General features: G+C 39.5%; 1 protein-coding gene across 1 annotated transcript in view; it reads right to left on the bottom strand.

Moving 5' to 3' along the window:
• Positions 1–20,795, bottom strand: part of DNAH8 (dynein axonemal heavy chain 8) — a 310,125-nt gene that overhangs the window by 115,941 nt on the left and 173,389 nt on the right. The window contains 8 exon segments of the mRNA XM_030314553.1: positions 853–1,029; positions 2,559–2,662; positions 4,470–4,588; positions 6,836–7,062; positions 8,393–8,463; positions 8,466–8,526; positions 8,529–8,561; positions 17,816–17,969. Of these exon segments, the coding sequence (XP_030170413.1) occupies positions 853–1,029; positions 2,559–2,662; positions 4,470–4,588; positions 6,836–7,062; positions 8,393–8,463; positions 8,466–8,526; positions 8,529–8,561; positions 17,816–17,969 (946 nt within the window).

Raw genomic sequence — 20,795 nt, 5'->3', positions numbered from 1 at the left:
ATTATCAGTACCAACAGCAGCACTGATATTTACTCAGTACTTTCTATGTGCCCAGCAAACTGTATTCATTACCTTTAATGTTTAAATTGATCCTTCAAGGAATTATAATCGCCATGGAGACACAAAAAAGTAAAGTAAATTTACGCCAGGTCATGTATTTAAGAAGTGGTGGTCGCAAGAGACAACTGCATGTTGCCTCACAGATGTGGATGGCTAGCTGGGGACCTTATCCCAACAGCCACTGGAACCCACAAGAAGATTTTGTTTTAATTTTTTTAATGTTTATTTATTTTTGAGAAAGAGAGAGAGCACGAGCGGGGGGGTGGGGGTCGGGGGTCAGAGAGGGAGACACAGAATCCAAAGCAGGCTCCAGACTCTGAGCTGTCAGCACAGAGCCTAACATGGGGCTTGCAATCATGAACTGCGAGATCATGACCTAGCTGAAGTCAGATGTTTAACCGACTGAGCCACCCAGGTGCTCCCACAAGAAGATTTTTAAAGGGCAAGTAATATAATCTGGAGGGGATGCTTTGGAGGAACTGAGGAGGCTCTCTATATAATCTGAATCCCTTATGCTATTGCTTAGGCCGTTAATCACCATTATTTCTCAGATCTCATGGAAGGCTGATTTATGGAACGAAAATAGTAAGTTATAGGGGCTGAAGACTTAAAAAAAATTAGAACTTAGAAAATTGAACCAGCAGAAACATTTGTCTTCAGACTCAGAGATTATAAAGCACATAAGAATTCAATTCAGTTTTCAGATTCTAGAAGTCCTGCAGTGAATTTCACAGAATGAAACCTGGTTCTGGCTGGGACTTGTGCTGAGAGCGGGTCACAGCACACACTCACGTTCAAGGCCGCCTCTGCTTCTTCCAGGGCCGGTCTAGCTGCCTCCAGCTTGGTCTCAGCTTTTACTTTTTCACTATCAATTTCATCCACGATTTTTTGGGCTTTGTCTTTCACCTCCTGCACTTCATTTTTGACTTTGGCTGAAGCCTGAGCACTTACTGTGACTTCTGCTAACACCTGTTAAATCGAGGGAACACATGAGGGCAAATAGGTATCTCCTGAGCAAAATTTACAGATTCGAGGAGTGGAAGAACATTTATTTGATACAATATAAAACACAAATAAAAGCAAATTGATTCCCTACATATATTTTATATATATTCTTTAATTTATGCTTTAAGGTGTATTACAGTAACTCCTTTAAATGGTCCCTTGCAGTCTTCTCCTAAGGCTTACAAACATAGAAATAAGGGGCGCTGGGGTGGCTCAGTTAGTTGAGTGCGTGGCTCTTCATTTTGGCTCAGGTCATGATCTCAGGGTCGTGGGACACACAGTTACTTTATGGACACAGGTCCATACCCTGTGTCAGCTCTGCACTGGGTATGAAGTCTGCTTAAGATTCTCTCTCTCCCTCTGCCCCTCTCCCCTGCTCGCTCTCTCTCTCTCCCTCTCTCTCTCAATGTATATTTTTATATATGTATATTTTTATATCTATAGGCTATATACATAAACATTTTAAGCTTTCAGGAAAATGGTATTTCCACTGTATGTAATTTCTAGAAAATTAACACAATTCAAATATAGATGATGGAATAAGGTCAGAAACCATATTAATGCCCACGTAAAAAACATAAAATAGCTCATGTTTGTTGAGCACCTACAATATGACAGGACTATGCTAAAACCCTGTCCTATCCTATCTCTCTTACTTCAGTAACTGGCTTAGGGTTAAGATTTAAGTATCCACTCTTAACCAACTCAGTGAGTGGAAGCTGAAAGCAGTCACAGGCTGGTAGGGTCACAGATGAAGGAGCAGCAACCATATTTCCCTATCAACTTGAGAGGAGTATCTTTTTTTTTTTTTTAACTCCACCAACAATTCCTATTAGCTTTTCCCTCCTTGACACAAACTTTAGATGAGACCTGGGCCATCCTAGAAACTTAGAGCATGAGAGGACCTTAAAGAGAAGACTTAACTTAAATATAAGTTATAGTCAAGCAAAAATTTATATAAAAATTATATAAACAAATTTCTATGCATTTATAAAACATTTATAAAAATTTTTATAAAAATTATATAAAGAGAGACAGAGCCAGAGAAGAAAGAATAGTCAGGTGGAGGATATAATAATTTAGGTGTGCCTTGGTGGAAGTTAAACAAAAATATGTAATGGTCTTTGTGAACATTATCTCACGAGAAATAGCCTACAGGTTGGGGCACCTGGGTGGCTCAGTTGGTTAAGCATCCAATTTCAGCTCAGGCCTTGATCTCATGGTTCATGGGTTCAAGCCCCAGCATCAGGCTCTGGGCTGACAGCTCGGAGCCTGGAGCCTGCTTCGGATTCTGTGTCTCCGTCTCTCTCTGCCCCTCGCCTACTTGTGGGCTGTCTCTCAAAAATACATAAACATTAAAAAAATTTTTTTTAAAGAAAAGAAATAGTCTATGGGTTTATATATTAACCATTTTTAATAACATTTTTAAATGATGCTTTTTAAAATATGGAATAATATTCTTCATCACTAGTTATAAAGTAAATGCCACTCACTTCATCTGCTTTTACGGAAGCCACTGCCAGCTCCTTCTCCTTTACCGCAAGATCCTGAGAGAGCTTAGCAACAGATTCACTTGCCTCCATAAGCTTATCAAGACCTTTGCAAATACACACACATACACTTTTCCTTAGAATATGGACATCCCAAATATTTGTTCAATATTTACTATTTACAAGGCACTGTACCAGGATTATAACACAAGATAATTATTTATGGACAAATGCTTTAAAAAATACTCATATAGGGGTGCCTGGTGGCTCAGTTGGTTAAGCATCTGACTTCAGCTCAGGTCATGATCTCACGGTTCGTGAGTTCAAGCCCCGCGTCGGGCTCTGTGCTGACAGCTCAGAGCCTGGAGCCTACTTCGGATTCTGTGTCCCCCTCTCTCTCCGTCCCACCCCTGCTTGTGCTCTGTCTCTGTCTTTCAAAAATGAATAAACATTAAAAAAAATTTTTTTTAATATTCATATATTAGGAGCAACAATACTGACCAAATCTCTGAGAGTTTCAGCAGGGGGTGAAGAACACCGCCCAGCTAAACTGAAGGGAAAGTCACAATGCCATACTAAGATTACTTTAGTCAGGTAACTAACTTATTTGACAATTTAGTGCTGTCCTTGGCTTTGCAAACATCATTTTTAATGATGTAAATATCATTTTTTTTTTTTTTTGCCTTTGAAGCACATTGCAGCTGGAATGGCAAATGAGACAGCTAATATAGTCATCATTTTGTGGTTTTCTTTGCTCTGAAAATGAAACGAGCGGCTAAACCTTGTGCAGCTGGCTCCAAGGCTCTCAGTACCACAGAGCAAAAGAGCTGGTTAAGTGGACTTCTCACATTGCAACTGAGTTCTAGACGGTGGTGTGTTGGTAAGTGTTTAGTATCTGGGTCTCTTGGGGAGAGGGGGGAACACTCATTTGCATGTTTTCCAATTCCCATGGTGTAAATATTCCCACCATGGCTGATTTTAAGCCACCAAGAGACTGTTAGTAGCACTCCATTTTATGTCTACCATACTGATAGAATAAAAATAATTAACCTCAAGAACATGAATAGCAGTAAAACAGAGTGAAAATAATTAAAATGTGATAAATTTTGAGCACACTGCCTTCTTAAAATATAACTTATTTAATTGTGAGTTTACATGTTTTGAATAAAGGCTGTGTTTAATGACTAGATCATAAAGTTCCTAAGAATTTAACCATCTCTCCAGAGCCAGTCCAGGTAGCTCCAGCTGACCGCTGATTGTAGAGTATCCTATGGAGAGCCACAAGAAGGTGAACCATGAGAAAAACAGAGGACAGTTTCTTGCACAGTGTTTCTTTCCATCACTATAACTGCATAGACCTTGGAGTTTAGTTATGCTAGGGCACTACATTTTTTGCAGGAGAAGCGGGGGGAAAAAAAACACTCTTTTTGGCCTGTTTGGACCAAATGTTTTCTGGACATATACTTGCTCCAATTTATAATTTTCCCGCTTATATTACATGTCCTGGACACAGACATCCATTGCTCAGGGAAACTCTCTCTTTTGTTTTGATTTGTTTTTCCTTCTCCTTTGTTAGAAAGCTGAGAAGCATTGACATGGCAAAGTTTATGCAAGTCAAGGCAAAGTGTAATGAAACCAAAAACTGAAGTTGTGGTCAGTTTCCAAGAACTGGCTTTCCAAGAACTGGTAGTTTCTCTACCTGCAGGCAGGGGCTCAGTGACTATGAGGACGCCCAGCCCGACGGTGTGGATCCAGTTGAAAGGGCCAGGAGAAAATGGTTTGAGAGAAAAAATTGGCCCCGTCTGTTTGGATTTTCTTCTGCCTGGAGCTTCTTAACGGTTAAATGACGCTAACAGGCATCTATATATATAAGATTCCTATGAAAAAGTCCTTAAAAGATTCCATTCTGCTTACCAATATTCATACGTTCAGCTTGCTCATTGATAAATTTCACCTTTTCAGCATAAATGTTTTTATAACCATTTATAAAGGAGAGATAAGACTTGGGAGTCACGTGAGCTCTTCGGCGGTATCTGAAAGTAGAACATGACAATGATCTTCATCTCTGTCATTCTGATGTATTCCTATAAAGCATCCTACAGATGCGCTTCCCACTGTGGAATCAGTGTAATTCTGAAGGGTGATTCACTAGTAGGAGGGGAGGAATTGTGAATGGCTTCCCTAGAGGTGAGGTGGAAAGGACACTAAATATCTGATGTTTTGACCCTTTAGGGGGTCTTTGACTTGACCCTTACCCCACTCTGGGCTTCTGTTTCTTCATCTGGAAAACTGAGAAATATATATATATATATATATATATATATATATATATATATGGCATCTGTAAATACACCTTGTAAACTTTAAGATTCTATACAAACATTAGGGGTAAATGGTTGAAAGGAATTTGTGCTATGATCTGTTTTCATTCAACTGATATTTGCTAAACACTTCTTCACTGTTAAAAACTAGCTGGGTGGGCCTACAAATGTGAAAACCAGTGTCTCCCCAGATTGACCAGATCATCGTTGAAATCAAGGCAGCCACACTTGACTCAAATATTCAACTCACTATGGCTTTACTATAGTAATTCTATTTAACAGTAGACATAAATAAAAGGAATAATTTTTTTTTTTAATTTTTTTTCAACGTTTATTTATTTTTGGGACAGAGAGAGACAGAGCATAAACGGGGGAGGGGCAGAGAGAGAGGGAAACACAGAATCGGAAACAGGCTCCAGGCTCTGAGCCATCAGCCCAGAGCCCGACGCGGGGCTCGAACTCACGGACCGCGAGATCGTGACCTGGCTGAAGTCGGACGCTTAACCGACTGCGCCACCCAGGCGCCCCTAAAAGGAATAATTTTATAGAGGAGAAGCTTGAGTCAAAGAAGAGCTCCTCACATACTATAAAATCATTTTACCTTTTATATTAATTTTTTCATTTTTGGAGTTCCAAAGATTTTTAACACTAAAAAAAATTTTAAGGACTGGACATATAAGTGACTAGCATTTAAGCATTTTATAAATATCACATTCAGAAAAAACTTCTACAGTCAGAGAGGATATGAAAATTTTGGACAATACACCAAATTTTGCAAAAATAAAGACACAGTCTTTTTTTTGGAGCTGTACAAAGGTAAACTTTCTCTCCACAGATGACAGTAACCGGCAGCGTTCAAGTTAAATGGAAGGAAAATCTTCCTAACCGTATGAATTAATAGCCATGGATTCACCAAGAGGATCTGGGAGATTATATAGAACTTGTTAAGGGGGTGGGGATCCTGGGTCTAGTTTTAAGTAAAGAAAAGGGTCCAAGATAAACATACTTGTGTGAGATAGGGACCCCCTGGAAAATCCATGAAACTGTTAGCCAGACTCTCTATGTAGGAAAATTCTTCTGGCAGGTTTAGCACCCCCAGAAGCCTGAAGATCACGTTGGCCCACCTTTACTCACATCTGTCAAATGTACACAGTGACTATCATGCTTTGGGAGGGCGAAAAAGTTGTATTTTTGAACTGTTGATGACAGCTTTCACATGTGAACACCATTGCTATTTTTAGCAAACAGTCAACTAAAATTATTTGGTGTGAACACATTGATAAGATTAAGAGATGCAAGGGTGCCTGGGTGGCTCAGATGGTTGACCCTCTCTGACTCTTGATTTTGGCTCAGGTCATGATCTCATGGTTTGTGGGACCGAGCCCCGTGTTGGGTTCTGCAGGCTATGGAGCCTGCTCGGGATTCTCTCTCTCCCTTTCTCTCTGCACCCCCCACCCCAGCTCTCACTCTTGCTCTCTCGCTCTCAAAATAAATAAATAAACTTAAGAAAAAAGGCTAAGAGATGCAAACACAAAACCTAAATATCCCCTAACATAAGGCAATAGTGAAACTTTAAAACAGTGTACTTCTTTAATCAGAATAAATAATGCATGTAAATAATAAACTAATTTTAAATAGTTTGTAATGCATCGGTTAAGTCATTTTCAAAAAAAAAAAAAAAAAGCAAATGAAATAGAGTGATTCATTAAGCATCTGTTACTTTGAGGCCTGGAGAGAAAGTGATACTTAAGTACGGACACTAGTTAATTTTTAAGTCTCATTTATTTATCATTATTTCAATGCATAATCACTAGAAAATCAAAGCAAGAACAAAATCTAACTGCATCTGGGACTCTGCACTCAATCAATATAAAGAGCCTTTTAGTGGCTGCTGCACTGAATTTCTCTTTGGAGTGAACTCTGGTTTTGCAGCTAACACGCTCAGGAAAAGTCACTCACCTTTGGAAATAACTTTCACAGCTCTCGGAAACCATGTCATGGAAGAGGCCCATGGTTTCTACAACTTGTCTTTTAGTGTCACTGGAGCAGACAATACCGTAGCCTGAAAGGAAATAGGAGGCCACAGCAATCAAAGCCTCCTTTGGCCAGCGACTAAACCAGTCCATGGTGCAACCTGATATCAAGCCAGGAAATTTCAAAGAACGGGCACGGAACTTCTCACCAACCTATTGACAGCAAAGATGGAAAGCATTAGACACACAAAGGGATTATAATAAATTGTCTAGAGAGAGACTTAGGCACTGTTCTGGGCCAACAGTGTGATATTTAAAAAAAAATCCTGGGGGCAGGGGCAGGGTGCCTTGGTGGCTCAGTCGGTTAAGCGTCCGACTTCAGCTCAGGTCATGATCTCACAGTTTGTGGGTTCGAGCCCCATATCAGGCTCTGTGCTGACAGCTCGGAGCCTGGAACCTGCTTGGATTCTGTGTCTCCCTCTCTCCCTGCCTCTCCCTCACTTACACTCTCTTTCTGTCTCTCTCAAAAATAAACATTTTTTTTTTTAATCTTGGGCTGCATTAATAAATTGTCCAGATGAAGGGAGGTAATATTTCTACACTCTTCCCTGTCCTAAGACTACATCTGCATTATTGGTTTTGATCCTAAGAGCTACCTTTAAGAGGAAAGTGACAAACTGGAACTCTTACAGAGAGAGATGACCAGGACAGTGAAAGTCCTGGACACTAGGACAAGTGAGAATAGTGGAAGGGGTGGGAGGTGTTTGGTCTACAAAAGAAACAACTTAGCGAATCTGCAAAGACTTTCTCTAAATATCTGAGGAGCTGAAGCAGGGGATGAGGTTCATTTTACAGGCCAGAAACAGAATCACAGGGGAAAAAACAGAAAGACAAAATCCAATTCATTCTAAAGAAGACCTCTCTGGCAATTAGACTATCTAAAATTAAGCAGGTTGGCTTGTGAGTTAGTGAGACCCATAGAGCAGAGCTGACCAACAGGACTTTCTGTGACTCTGGAAATGTTCTACGTATGCGCTTTCCAGTATGGTGGCCACATGCCACATGTAGCTACTGAGCATTTGAAATGGAGCTAGTGGGACTGAGGAACTGAATTTTTATTTTACTTCATTTTAACTAGTCAAAATGTAAATGGCCATACATGTCTAACGGCTACTATACTGGACAGTACAGAGAGCTAGAGACAGTCAAACCTACATCAGGGACATTCTAGATGGTATGTCTGTATTGGAGGAAGAACTGGACAAGATTACATCACCAAATCCCTTAACAATTTGAATATCTATATCTCTAGGCAATTAATGAAGCTGTAGGCTATGAATAATTTCTTATAAAAATGAATTATTTTAAATTATTACACTTTGGTAGGAGATTGCCTCTGGTGGAGATTGGTGGTAATGAAGTGTTAATTTCAATTCAATGTAACAAATGTTATTTTCCCGGGAATCATTTCATCACCGAAGGTGGATATTAAGTACATTTCAGTAAGTAACTCCTCCCACATAAATACAAATTAAGTAACAACTCACTGGAGAAAGCAGAGAACAACATGCAAGTTCTTCCTTGATCTTGAAATGAAGTATTCATACAGATTACAAAGGTAGGAGGGTGGCGAGGCAGCTCCTTTTTCATTACCGATATCAGAACCTTGGGTGATTTCAATCCATCTCATCTCGCGCAAACAGATTGGAGATCTTGGAGAAACAGACAAGAAAGTGTTCTGTTTTTTACAGGTTCCCCACACCAATTCACTGCCAGAATCTGGTCCTTTTTCCCCCCAATGTGTCATCTTTTTTCATATTTTCTTTCTGCATCTCCACAGTCAAAATCCTCCATTTGCCAGAGATGACCAAGAATACTACTTTTTATTGAGCAGTTTAATCAGGAGAAAATGTTGTTTCCCTTGGCTCAAATAGCTATCACCAAAAATGTATCTGCCATTCCAGTCATCTCTTTAAAATGTCCAGTGACACTCTTTACTCTCTGATTCTCTGACACAATTCTGGGTCTGAAGTAATTTTTTTTATTTTACTGTTTGTGTATTTTTTTATCAAGGTATAATTGATACACAATATTATATTAGTTTCAGGTTATTCAACATTTATATACTTTGCGTAATAATCACTACAGTAAGTCTGGTTACCATCTGTCACCATACAAAGGTACACAATGTTATTGACTATATTCCCGACACTATATATTACATCCCCATGACTTCTTTATTTTATAACTGGAAGTTTGTACTTCTTGATCCCCTTTACCTGTCTTCCCCACCCCCACCCCAGCAAGTCCCCCTCCCTCTGTCAACCACCAATCTGTTCTCTGTTATCTATGAGTCTGGGTTTTGTTTTGTTTTTTAATATATCATATAAGTAAAATCATGCAGCATTTTCCTTTCTCTGTCTGACTTATCTCACCTAGCTCTCAAGATCCACCCATGTGTTCACAAATGGCAAGATTGCATTTTTTGTTGTGTCTGAGTAGTATCCCTTTGTGTGTGTCTGTGTGCGTCTGCGTGTGCGTGCACGTGTGTGTATACATACATACCACATCTTCTTTATGCATTCATCCATTAATGGATACTTGGGTTGTTTCCATATTTTGGCTATTGTAAATAATGCTGCAATGAGCATAAGCGTGCATATATCTATTTGAATTAGTGTTTTCATTTTCTTCAGATAGATAGTGGAATTGCTGGGTCACAAAGCAGTTCTATTTTTAACTTTTTGGGATCCTCCCTACTGTTTTCCAAGTGGCTGCACCAGTTTACATTCCCACCAACAGTGTATGAGGGTTCCCTTTTCTTCACATCCTTACCCAAACTTGTTATTTCTCATCTTTTGGATAATAGCCATTCTGACAGGTATGAGGTGCTATCTTGCAGTGGTTTTTATTTGCATTTCTCCAACAATGATGTTGACCATTTTTTCATTCATGTGCTTATTAGCCATCTGTACATCCTCTTTGGAAAAATCTATATTCAGATCCTCTGGCTGGAGGATTGTTTGGTGTTGTTGTTGTTGTTGTGTTGTTGTTGTTGTTGTATATGAGTTGTATGGGTTCTTTATATATTTTGAATATTAACCCATTATCAGATATACAACTTGCAAATATTTTCTCTCAGTCAGTAAGTTGCCTTTTAATTGTGTTGATTGTTTTATTCACTGTGCAGAGCATTTTAGTTTGAAGAAGTCCCGCTTGTTTATTTTTCCATTAGTTTCCCTTGCTTTTGGAGTCAAATCCATAAAATCATTGCTAAGACCAACTTCAGGGAGCTTACCACCTATATTTTCTTTTCGGAGTTTTATGGTTTTAGGTCTTAAACATTCAAGTCTTTAATCCTTTTGAGTTAAACTTTATACATGGTACAAAGTAGTGCTACAGTTTCCTTCAGCCAGTTTTCCCAACACCATTTATTAAAGAGACTGTCCTTTCTGGATTGTATATTCATGGCTCCTTTGTCATAAATTGACCATATATGCATGGCTTTATTTCTGAGGCTCTCTATTCTGTTCTGCTGATCTATTTTTATGCTATTACTACACTGTTTTGATTACTATGGCTTTGTAGTATAGTTTAAAATCAGAGATCATGATTTATTCACCTTTGTTTTGTTTTTTTTTTTTTTTTTTTTTTCTAAGATTGTTTGGCTATTCAGGGTCTTTTGTGGTTCCATATAAATTTTAGAATTTCTTTCTTCTAGATCTGTGAAAATTACATTGCAGTTTTGATAGCTATTATATGAATTGTAGATGGCTTTGGATAGTATGGACATTTTAACAATATTAATCCTTCCATTCCATGAGAAGAAAATATCTTTCTATATATTTGTATCTTCTTCATTTCTTTCATCAATGTCTTGCAGTTTTCAGTGTATAGGTCTTTCACCTCTCTGATCAAATTTACTCCTAGGTATTTTATTCTTTTTGATGCAGTTGTAAATGGCATGTTTTCTTAATTTTTCTTTCTGCTAGCTCTTTATTAGTATGTAGAAATGCAACCAATGTTTGTATATTATTCTTGTATCCTGAAACTTTACTGAATCTGTGTATTAGTTCTACAGTTTTTTGGTGGAGTCTTTAGGATTTTCTATATATGGTATAATGTCATGTGCAAATACTGACAGTTTTACTTCTTCCTTTCCAATTTGGATGACTTTTATTTCTTTTTCTTGCCTGACAAAAAACTTCCTGTTAAGTATGATATTAGCTATGGATATGTAACCTGAGCCGAAGTTGGACACTTAACCAACTGAGCCACCCAGGCACCCCTGGTCTTTATTATTTTGAGGTACATTCTCGCTGTAGCCACCTTCTTGAGGTTTTAATCATAAATGGATGTTGAATTTTGTCAAATGCTTTTTTAAGCATCTATTGTGATGATCATACAATTTTTGTGTTTCATTTTGTCAATGTGATGTATTATGTTGATTGATGTGGATTTTGAACCATTCTTGCATCTCTTGAGTAAATCCCACTTTATTATGGTATATGATCATTTTACCATATTGTTGAATTCAGTCTGCAAACATTTTACTGAGGATTTTTGCATCCGTGCTCATCATGGATATTGGTCTGTAATTTTCTTTTCTTGTGGTGTTTTTGTCTGGCTATGGTATCAGGGTAAGTCTGTCCTTCTCAGATGAATTTGGAAGTGTTCCCGCCTCTTCAATTTTTTGGAAGGGTTGGAGAATAGCTATTAAATGTTCTTTCAATGTTTGGTAGAATTCACCAATGAAGCCTCTGGTCCTAGACTTTTGTTGGGAGGTTTTTGATTACTGATTTAACATCCTTACTAGTAATCAGTCTGTTTGGATTTCCTATTTCTTCATGATTTTGTCTTGTAAGTTTCTAGAAATGTACCTATTTCTTCTAGGTTGTCCAATTTGTTTGGTATCAGTTGTAACTACCTCTTTGATTCCTGATTTTATTTATTAGGGTTCTCTCTCTCTTTTTTTTTCCTAGTTTAGTCTAGCGAAGGGCTTGTCCATTTTGCTTATCTTTTCGAAGAACCAGCTCTTAGCTTCACTGATCTTTTCTATTTTCTTTTTAGTTTCTATTTATTTCCACTCCGACTTTATTATTTCCTTACTTCTACTAACTTTGAGCTCCCCCTCCACCATTTCTAGTTCCTTTAGGTGTAAAGTTAAATGTCTATTTAAGATTTCTCTTATTTCTTGAGGTAGGTTTGTATTATTATGAACTTCCCTTTAAAAAACATTTTTACTGCAGTGCATAAATTTTGGTGTGTTGTATATCTATTTTCCTTTGTCTCTAGTCTTTTTTTTAATTTCTCCTTTGATTTCTTCTATGATCCAGTAATTATTCAGTAACATGTTGTTTAATCTCTATTTACTGTCTTTCCAGTTTTCTTCTTATAACTGATTTCTACTATCATACAATTATGGTCTGAAAACATACTTCATATGATTTCAGTCTTCTAGAATTTATTAAGACTTGTTTTGTGGCCTAACCTATTATCTATCCTGGAGAATGTTCCACGTGCACTTAAGAAGAGTGTTTTCTGCTGTTTTGGGATGGAATGTTCTATATCTATTAAATCCACATGGTCTAGTGTATTGTTTAGGCTGATGTTTCCTTACTGGTGTTCAATCTGAATGATCTATCCATTGATGTTAAGTGGGGTGTTAAAGTCCCCTATTTTTATTGTATTGCTGTCAATTTCTCCTTTTAGGCATGTTAATATTTGTTTAATATATTTTGGTGCTCCTATGTTGTTCACATACATATGACACATACATAGATGTCATATCCTCTTACTGGGTTGACTCTTATCATTATGTAGTGCCTTCTTTGTCTTTTGTTATGATCTGTTTTAAAGTCTATTCTGTCCTGGGGCACCTGAGTGGCTCAGTCGGTTAAGCATTTGACTTCAGCTCAGGTCATGATCTCACAGTTCATGAGTTCGAGCCCCACATCGGGCTCTGTGATGACCACTCACAGAGTGAGCCAGCTTCGGATTCTGTGTCTCCCTCTTCCTCTGCCCTCCCCCACTCACATTTCTCTCTCTCTCCTCTCTCTCTCTCTCTCTCAAAAATAAACATTAAAAAAATTTTTTTAAAGAAGGGTTTAAGGACTATTCTGTCTGATCTGAACTATACCAGCTTTCTTTTCACTTCCATTTGAATAGAATATCTTTTTCCATCCCTTCACTGTCAGTCTGTGTCCTTAACTTCTGAATTGGGTTTCTTGTAGGTAGCATATAGATGGGTCTTTAAAAAAAAAAAAAAACCATTCAGCCACTCCATGTCTTTAGTTAGATAATTTAGTCCACTTACATTTAAAGTCGTTTTTGATAGATATGTACTTATTGCCATTTTGTTAATTGTTTTCTGGCTGCTTTTGTGGTTCCCCTCTGTTCCTTTCTTCTTCTCTTTCTCTCATCCCTTGTGGTTTGATTACTTTCTTCAGTGTTAGGTTCAGATTCCTTGCTCAGTTTCTTTTGAATGTTTACTGTAAGTTTTTACTTTGTTGTTACTGTGAGGTTCATTGTATCATTTCATTATATTATAGTCTCTGTTAACTTGATAGAAACTTAAACTTGAACACATTCCAAAATTCTAGTTTTACTACCTCCCCCCATATTTAATGTTTTTGATGTCACCTTTTGTATCTTTTTATATCCCTTAACTGATTATTATAGTTTTAGCTAATTTCATTACCTTTACCTTTACTACCTTCATAGTAGTTTCGTAAGTGACTAACCCAACTCCTCTACTATGTATTTACCTTTTCCAGTAAGATTTTTATTTTTGTATGCTTCCTGGCTATTCCTTAGTGCCATTTCTTTTCAGCTTAAAGAAGTCCCTCTCAAAAAAAAAAAAAAAAAAAAAAAAAAAAAAAAAAAAAAAAAAGAAGTCCCTCTCACATTTCTTATAAAGCTTGTTTAGTAGAGATGAGTTTGTTTAGCTTTTACTAACCTGAAAATCTGTTTATCTCTTTTTCAATTCTGAATAGTAACCTTGCTGAATAGAGTATTCATGGTGGGAAATTTTTTTCTCTCCTTTAAGCACCTTAAATACACTGTGCCACTCACTTCTGGCCTGTAACGTTTCTGCTGGGAACTCAGCTGGTAACTTTATGTATGTATGCATGTAACAATTTGTTTTTTCTCTTGTTACTTGTAAGATTCTCTATATCTTTAACCTTTTATATTATGTCCTGATGTGAATATCTTTGGGTTCATCTTATTTGGAACTCTTGGCTTCCTGGCCCTGGATGTCTGTTTCCTTCTCCAGGTTAGGGAAGTTTTCAGCCATTCTTTCTTCAAATAAATTTTCTCCCCCCTTTTCTTTCTCTTCTCCATTGGGCCCCCTATAATTCACATATTATTCCATTTGATGCCCCATATGTCCCTTAAGTTATCTTCATTATTATTTTTTCTTTTTGATGCTCTGTCTGGGTGATTTGCATTGCTTTGTCTTCCAGCTCACTGATCTGTTCTTCTGCTTCTTCCAGTTTGCTGTTGAACCCCTTTAGTGTATTTTTTCAGTTCAGTTATTGTTTTGTGCCAGTTTTGCACTTTATACCTACCCTGCTTGCACGGGTGAGCAGGCTTGAACAAGGTACCCTCCTGTCACCTTGCTAAGACAGGTAGGGGTGAGTGAGTGATCACAGTACTATCCTGCCGCCTTGTTGAAGTTGGAGAGCATGGGTGGTGACTCCTGTTTGGTACTTTCTTATGTCGTCTATATCTTAAAGTTCTCACTGTGTTCATCCATTCTTCTCATGAGGCCAGTGAACATCTTTATGACCATTACTTTGAACACTTTACCAGGTAGGTTACTCATCCTCATATCATTAAGGTATTTTTCTGAGATACTTTCATTTATAACATACTTCTCTGCTTCTTCATTTTGCTTGGCTCTCTGTGTTTGTTTCTATGAGGCAAAAGAGATATTCCTCCCAGTCTTGAAGCAGTGGCCTTCTGTAGGTGATGGACCTTCTCATTCAACTTTGCCCTAGCTCTTGGTTGTCTCACAAAAGTTTCTTATTATCTAAACCACTGCTTTATTGTTGATATGTCCTTCTTGAGGGTATACCAAGACCAGTCAGTGTTCCAAGGGGGAGGAATCTCATTTAGCACCTGGTTTCAGGCTGATTAGAAGCTAGGCCCTCAGGCAGCAGCTTTTAAAGGATGCAAATACAGGGGCGCCTGGGTGGCGCAGTCGGTTAAGCGTCCGGCTTCCGCTCAGGTCGTGATCTCGCGGTTTGTGAGTTCGAGCCCCGCGTCAGCTCTGTGCTGACAGCTCAGAGCCTGGAGCCTGCTTGGGATTCTGTGTCTCCCTCTCTCTACCCCTCCCCCGCTCATGCTCTGTCTCTCTGGCTCTCAAAAATAAATAAACATTAAAAAAAATTTTTTTTAAAAATAAAGGATGCAAATACAGGCAGTCCTATAGGGCCACAACCATAATCCCTGCTGGCCTCCAGACCAGAATGTCTCTCTAGATTGAAAAAATTGGGGCTCCAGACAAACATATAAGCTCCTTTCTGGGAGGTCTCATTGAGCTCTAGCAAGGCCAAGGAGTTGTGCAAGGATGGTGTCTTTTGCTTACTTACATTCCCTGCCAGTGTCTCCTCAGCCTCTAGCTGTGTGGGAAAGCTAAAGCCTGTCCAGCTGATGGAAGCTCCAGGCTAATAGGCCTTTTTCACAGGAAGACCGGGGTTGTGTTTCAGTCTGCTGTCTGTGCAGTGTCCTGGTTGTGGCGGCCTGCCAGGAACTGTCTTTCCAATGTTACGTTCCCGGAGAGCTCAGAAAAGCCAGTCCCCTTGGCCACCAGCATCAGGAAATCAAGGGGCATCCCCATGTGGATCGCCTGTGCTTGTTGGCTTTAACTAGGCAGCTGGAGAGTGTAGAAGAGGCGCACACTTGCTGGCTTCAGAAAGACAGTAGGAAAATGTTTTGACTACATGCTCCCATGGGCTTCAGGACTGCAGTTAGTGAGTGCCTTGTCTGAGTGTGTGCACCAGCTTTAGACTGGGTGGGAGAATATTTCAACCATTTGCACTTGCCAGCCCCATCCAGGGAGTGATGGAGTGACCACAACTGCCCATGTTTGTGGACCTTACCTAGGGAACAGGTGAATGCTGCATTCATTGCTCATCTACTCCAGCCAGAGAGCAGAGGAGTGGCACAACCACCCATGTTCTCCAACTTCAAAAAGCCAGCAGGATAGTATCGTGACCACCCACTCACCCCTACCTGTCTTAGCAAGGTGGCAGGAGGGTGCCTTGTCCAAGCCTGCTCACCTGTGCAAGCAGGGCAGGTAGAAAGTGCAAAACTGGCATCTGCCAGCAACTTCATCGCTGGGGAGACTTTTCAACTGTCTCCTGCCTCTCCAGTGGATACTTTAAGATTAGCTAATGAACCTCCTTCACATATAATCCAGGCATTGTTTAAACTGCTGGTGTTTTTTGTTTGTTTGTTTGTTTGTTTGTTTGCTGGGTCTCAGGATGAGACTATCTGGGAGCCCCTTAAAAGGAGAACCTCAGTTTCCTATAGCACTTTGAGTCCCTTGGATGTCAGCCCTCTTGGTTTTCTTGCCTCCTCCTCCTTCTTCTTCTTCTTCTTCCTCTTCCTCTTCTTCTTCTTCTAACCCCATTGGTTTTCTAAGCCATAGGTTTTGGGGGCTTGTCTCTCTGGTGTATAGCCCAGGGGTTGGGGTGCCTGATGTGAGGCACCAGCCCTTCACTGGTCCAGGAGAAGCTCCATATTTGTGAGATCCCTCCCTATTGCATGTTGCCATACTGAGGGTGATATTTTTGGCAAGACTATGGTCTCTGCCCCTCCTACCTGTCTTGATGTGGTCTTTTTATCCTTTGTTGTGCTTATCTGGTTTTCAGATCTTTTTCAGAGGGAAATAACCCATATGTAGCTGCAGATTTGGTGCCTCCATGGGAGGAAGTGAACTCAGGATCTTCCTATGCCACCATCTTGCAGAAGTCCTCTCTCCAAGGTACTTAAGTAGCTTATGCAGCCGCAAGCATCGATGGACACCATGGCGCAGGGAAGAGTTGACACCCTGGGCCTGATTTTGAGAAGAGTGCGCTTGCAGGGCTAGCACTTGGCCAGCATCTGGGACCTTGGGTTTAGAACGTCTCCTCCATTACTAATCGATAAGGTTGTTCTGTGCCTGGACTATTTACACAAACGTTGTGATAGATGGTGAACATGTGCTCTCCTTCTGGGAGTCTGCAATTCTGGCAGTTGTGTCTAGGCAGGGAGTGATGGCCAGACCAGCCCCCGATAAAACTGCTGACCTCTGAATCTCAAACAGGCTTCCCAGAACGGACACACAGTGCATGTGTTACCCATCTCACTGCTGGAGGTGAAGCACACTCTGTAGGGCCCGTTTGGTGAGAAATTAGGAAAGCTGCACATGGATTTCTCCAGACTCCACACGAGGTGTCTTTTTCTTTATTGATCTGGCCACGAATCCTTGCTGTGTTGCTGTAATAAATCTTAGACAAGAGTACAACTATATGCTGAGTCCCATGAGCCCTTCTAAGGAAGCACCAACCATGTGAGTGATCATGGAAGTGCTGATAAAGGTGGTGTCAGAAAAGGTGACACAAACATCTACTGAGAGCTGGCAGAATATTTTCATCTCTTTTATACTCCTGACTATTAGATACTTTGGTCCTTCTAAAATAAATTATAGGACCAAACTGAAGACTGATGAAATAGATACACAATCATATTTAAAATGGAACAAAGCACACACACACACACACACAAAATCTGGACATGGGCAGCATTAATTCCACAGGAAGTTTTTAAAAAATCTACCAAATCTTGTACATTAATCATTTCTAAAACGAAAAATGTATGTTAAATGGCCTCACCTCTGAAGGGTTGCTACTTTTTCTATTCAAATATAATTTACATCTTTTAAACAAGAGCTTTCCTTTCTACTTTTGAGACCTACCTCCCCTGAAGATAGCAGGTTGTTAAGATATTCTAGAAATGCCTCATCTTTTATTTCATTGTCAGTAAAGATGAAGGTGATACCTTTTCCTTCAGCACCAGCAACTTTGTACAGACCTCTTAAGTCTTCTGTTAGATTATTCACATTATAAGACCTAAAAAGGGCGGTAGAATAATTAAAATAAAAAATATAGGTACAGTCATAATTTATTTCAAAACACAGTATAACCCATGGTAATTAGAGCATAATCTGTACCTGTTCCAAGAGATATTAAGTAATAATATCTGCTAAAAAAAAAAACACAGAGATTAGAGTGAAATAGCTATATGTTACCATTCAAAACAAATATGTCTTATTTAACTTGAGGAGTGAGAAATGGGAATTCACCAGAAGTGACTCATGAAGAGCAATTGGAAATTCAGAAATGGATTTTTATTCTCTGCAAGGTGACGGTCTTCCACATCAGATTTTGGCAAAGTGAATATACGTATAATATCTGAAACTAAGCTGAAACTTGGATGAGTTGGATTGGGAAGAAAGTCAAGACAAATTATAAATAAAATTAGTGATAAATTATATATAGTGATAATTTGCACATCACATTAAGAGGCTAGAGGCACAGACAGCCTATAGAAGAAGATGCATTATGCGATGCGGTATAAATAATAGAAATGGTATAATTATGTAGTTACAGATTATGACAAGGAGAGCCTGGTCTTTGCTTTTCTGTTTACTCTGTTTCCTATGACATGTATATGCTACTGGAGGTGACATGATGTGCAGAAATAAAGCAGACATTTTCTGAAGTGTTGTGTATAAATCCTCATGAGTAAATTGATGACACAGACATTTTCACTCGAAGGAAGTGTACAGTGCAAGTAATAGGGAGTTCAAGTAAGCCAGAAAGACCACGGGCAGTGGAACCAGAAGGACCAGGGTTCAAATCCCCATTCTGCATCTTTAGAAATGTTCCTTCACATTTTTCAGCTTCTGTTTCCTCCTCTGCAAAATGAAGATAATACCTGTTTGTAAAGGCTGCTGTGAGCATTAGAGATGATTCAGCTAAGTGCACTTGAGTGAAAAAATAACCAGCAGAACCAGCTACCCCCCGTTCTGGGTGGCACTACAGGAAAACGTCTTGTAGACTTTGACAAAAGGAACCCCATCGAAAAGAGAACGTACATCCCTTTCAAAATAATTCCCAGGGGGGACATTCATTAAAAGGAGTCATTAGGGCAGAGCAATATTGCTTCCTGGTGTCGCCAGACCGAGGTGGTGGTCCAGAGCACGAGCCCTGGATTGGTTGACTGACCTATGAAAGGCACACATTACTGGGCCAGCCATTTGCTGTCTCTGAGAACCGGCTCACCCTGGGAGGGGCAGTCAGCAAGATTCCAGTGCCAGAACGTCAAGAAGACAGAAAACAGGAAAACTGCAGTTAGCGCTCTGGGAAACTGGGAGGACTGCATGTCCCATGCAGGAAAGCACCTGCTACTCAGACCCAGCCACCTGGGAACATCGGCACAGTGGTGCCAGAGCTTCCAACTGTTTCAACAGTCAGAAATCCATCTTCTGTGTGAAATCTCCCCAATTTCTTGAGGTTGACAAGTGATTTAATACAAGTTAATCTCTAGATATTTGATGTTTTGTTCTTTTAAGTGCTCTTGTAGTTTGTAACTTGGTAAATGTTTTACCTCTTTGGCAGCAGGGGGGTATGCGTGTGTAAGCTGTGAACCTAAAATGTATAAGGAAATACAAAAGGCCAAATATTCAAGACAACCTTGAAGAAGAATAGCAGGGTTGTTCAAGACGTATTAAAACTACACTAATTAAAACAGTAAAATTATTTACCCAAGGGATATAGGAGTGCTGATGCGTAGGGGCACTTGTACCCCAATGTTTATAGCAGCATTTTCAACAATAGCCAAATTATGGAAAGAGTCTAAATGTACATCAACTGACGAATGGATAAAGAAGATGTGGTTTATACATACAATGGAATACTACTTGGCAATGAGAAAGAATGAAATCTGGCCATTTGTAGCAACGTGGATGGAACTGGAGAGTGTTATGCTAAGTGAAATAAGTCAGGCAGAGAAAGACAGATACCATATGTTTTCACTCATAAGTGGATCTTGAGAAACTTAACAGAAGACCAGCGGGGAGGGGAAGCGGGAAAAAAAGTTACAGAGAGGGAAGGAGGCTAACCATAAGAGACTCTTAAATACTGAGAACAAACTGAGGGTTGATGGGGGGTGGGAGGGAGGGGAGCGTGGGTGATGGGTATTGAGGAGGGCACCTGTTGGGATGAGCACTGGGTGTTGTATGGAAACCAATTTGACAATAAATTATATTATAAATAAACAAATAAATAAATAAATATTTGGTAGAATTAAAAAAAACAGTAATAGTGCAAAGATAGATAAATCAGTGGAATAGACTATAGTTACAGACACAATCAGTTGATTAATGGGAAAGAAATGACACTGTAATGTGTCAGGAAAAACATGACCTTTTCAATAATGGAGTTGAAATGATTGGATATCTATATTGAAAAATATAATCTTGGGTGCCTGGGTGGCTCAGTCAGTTAAGCGTCCAACTTTGGCTCAGGTCATGATCTCACCATTCATGGGTTTGAGCCCCGTGTCGGGCCCTGTGCCTGGAACCTGGTTTGAATTCTGTGTCTCCCTCTCTCTGTGTCTCTCCCTATGTGTCCCTCCCCCACTTGTGCTCTCTCTCTCAAAAATAAATAAACATCAAAAAAATTTTTTACATAAAAATATAATCTTAACTCCTACCTCAGACTTTAAAAGAAAATAAACTCTAGGGGGTCCTGGATGACTCAGTCGGTTAAGTGTCCTCCTCTTGGTTTTGGCTCAGGTCATGATCTCACATGGGATGGAGCCCTGAATTAGGCTCTGCACTGACAGTGTTGAGCCTGCTTGGGATTCTCTGTCTTCCTCTCTCTCTCTGCCCC

This window comes from Lynx canadensis, chromosome B2 (genome assembly GCF_007474595.2).
Source record: "Lynx canadensis isolate LIC74 chromosome B2, mLynCan4.pri.v2, whole genome shotgun sequence".
In the NCBI taxonomy this organism is placed as follows: domain Eukaryota; kingdom Metazoa; phylum Chordata; class Mammalia; order Carnivora; family Felidae; genus Lynx; species Lynx canadensis.
The sequence above is the reverse complement of the archived record's forward strand: the minus strand, read 5'-3'. Positions and strand labels throughout refer to the sequence as shown.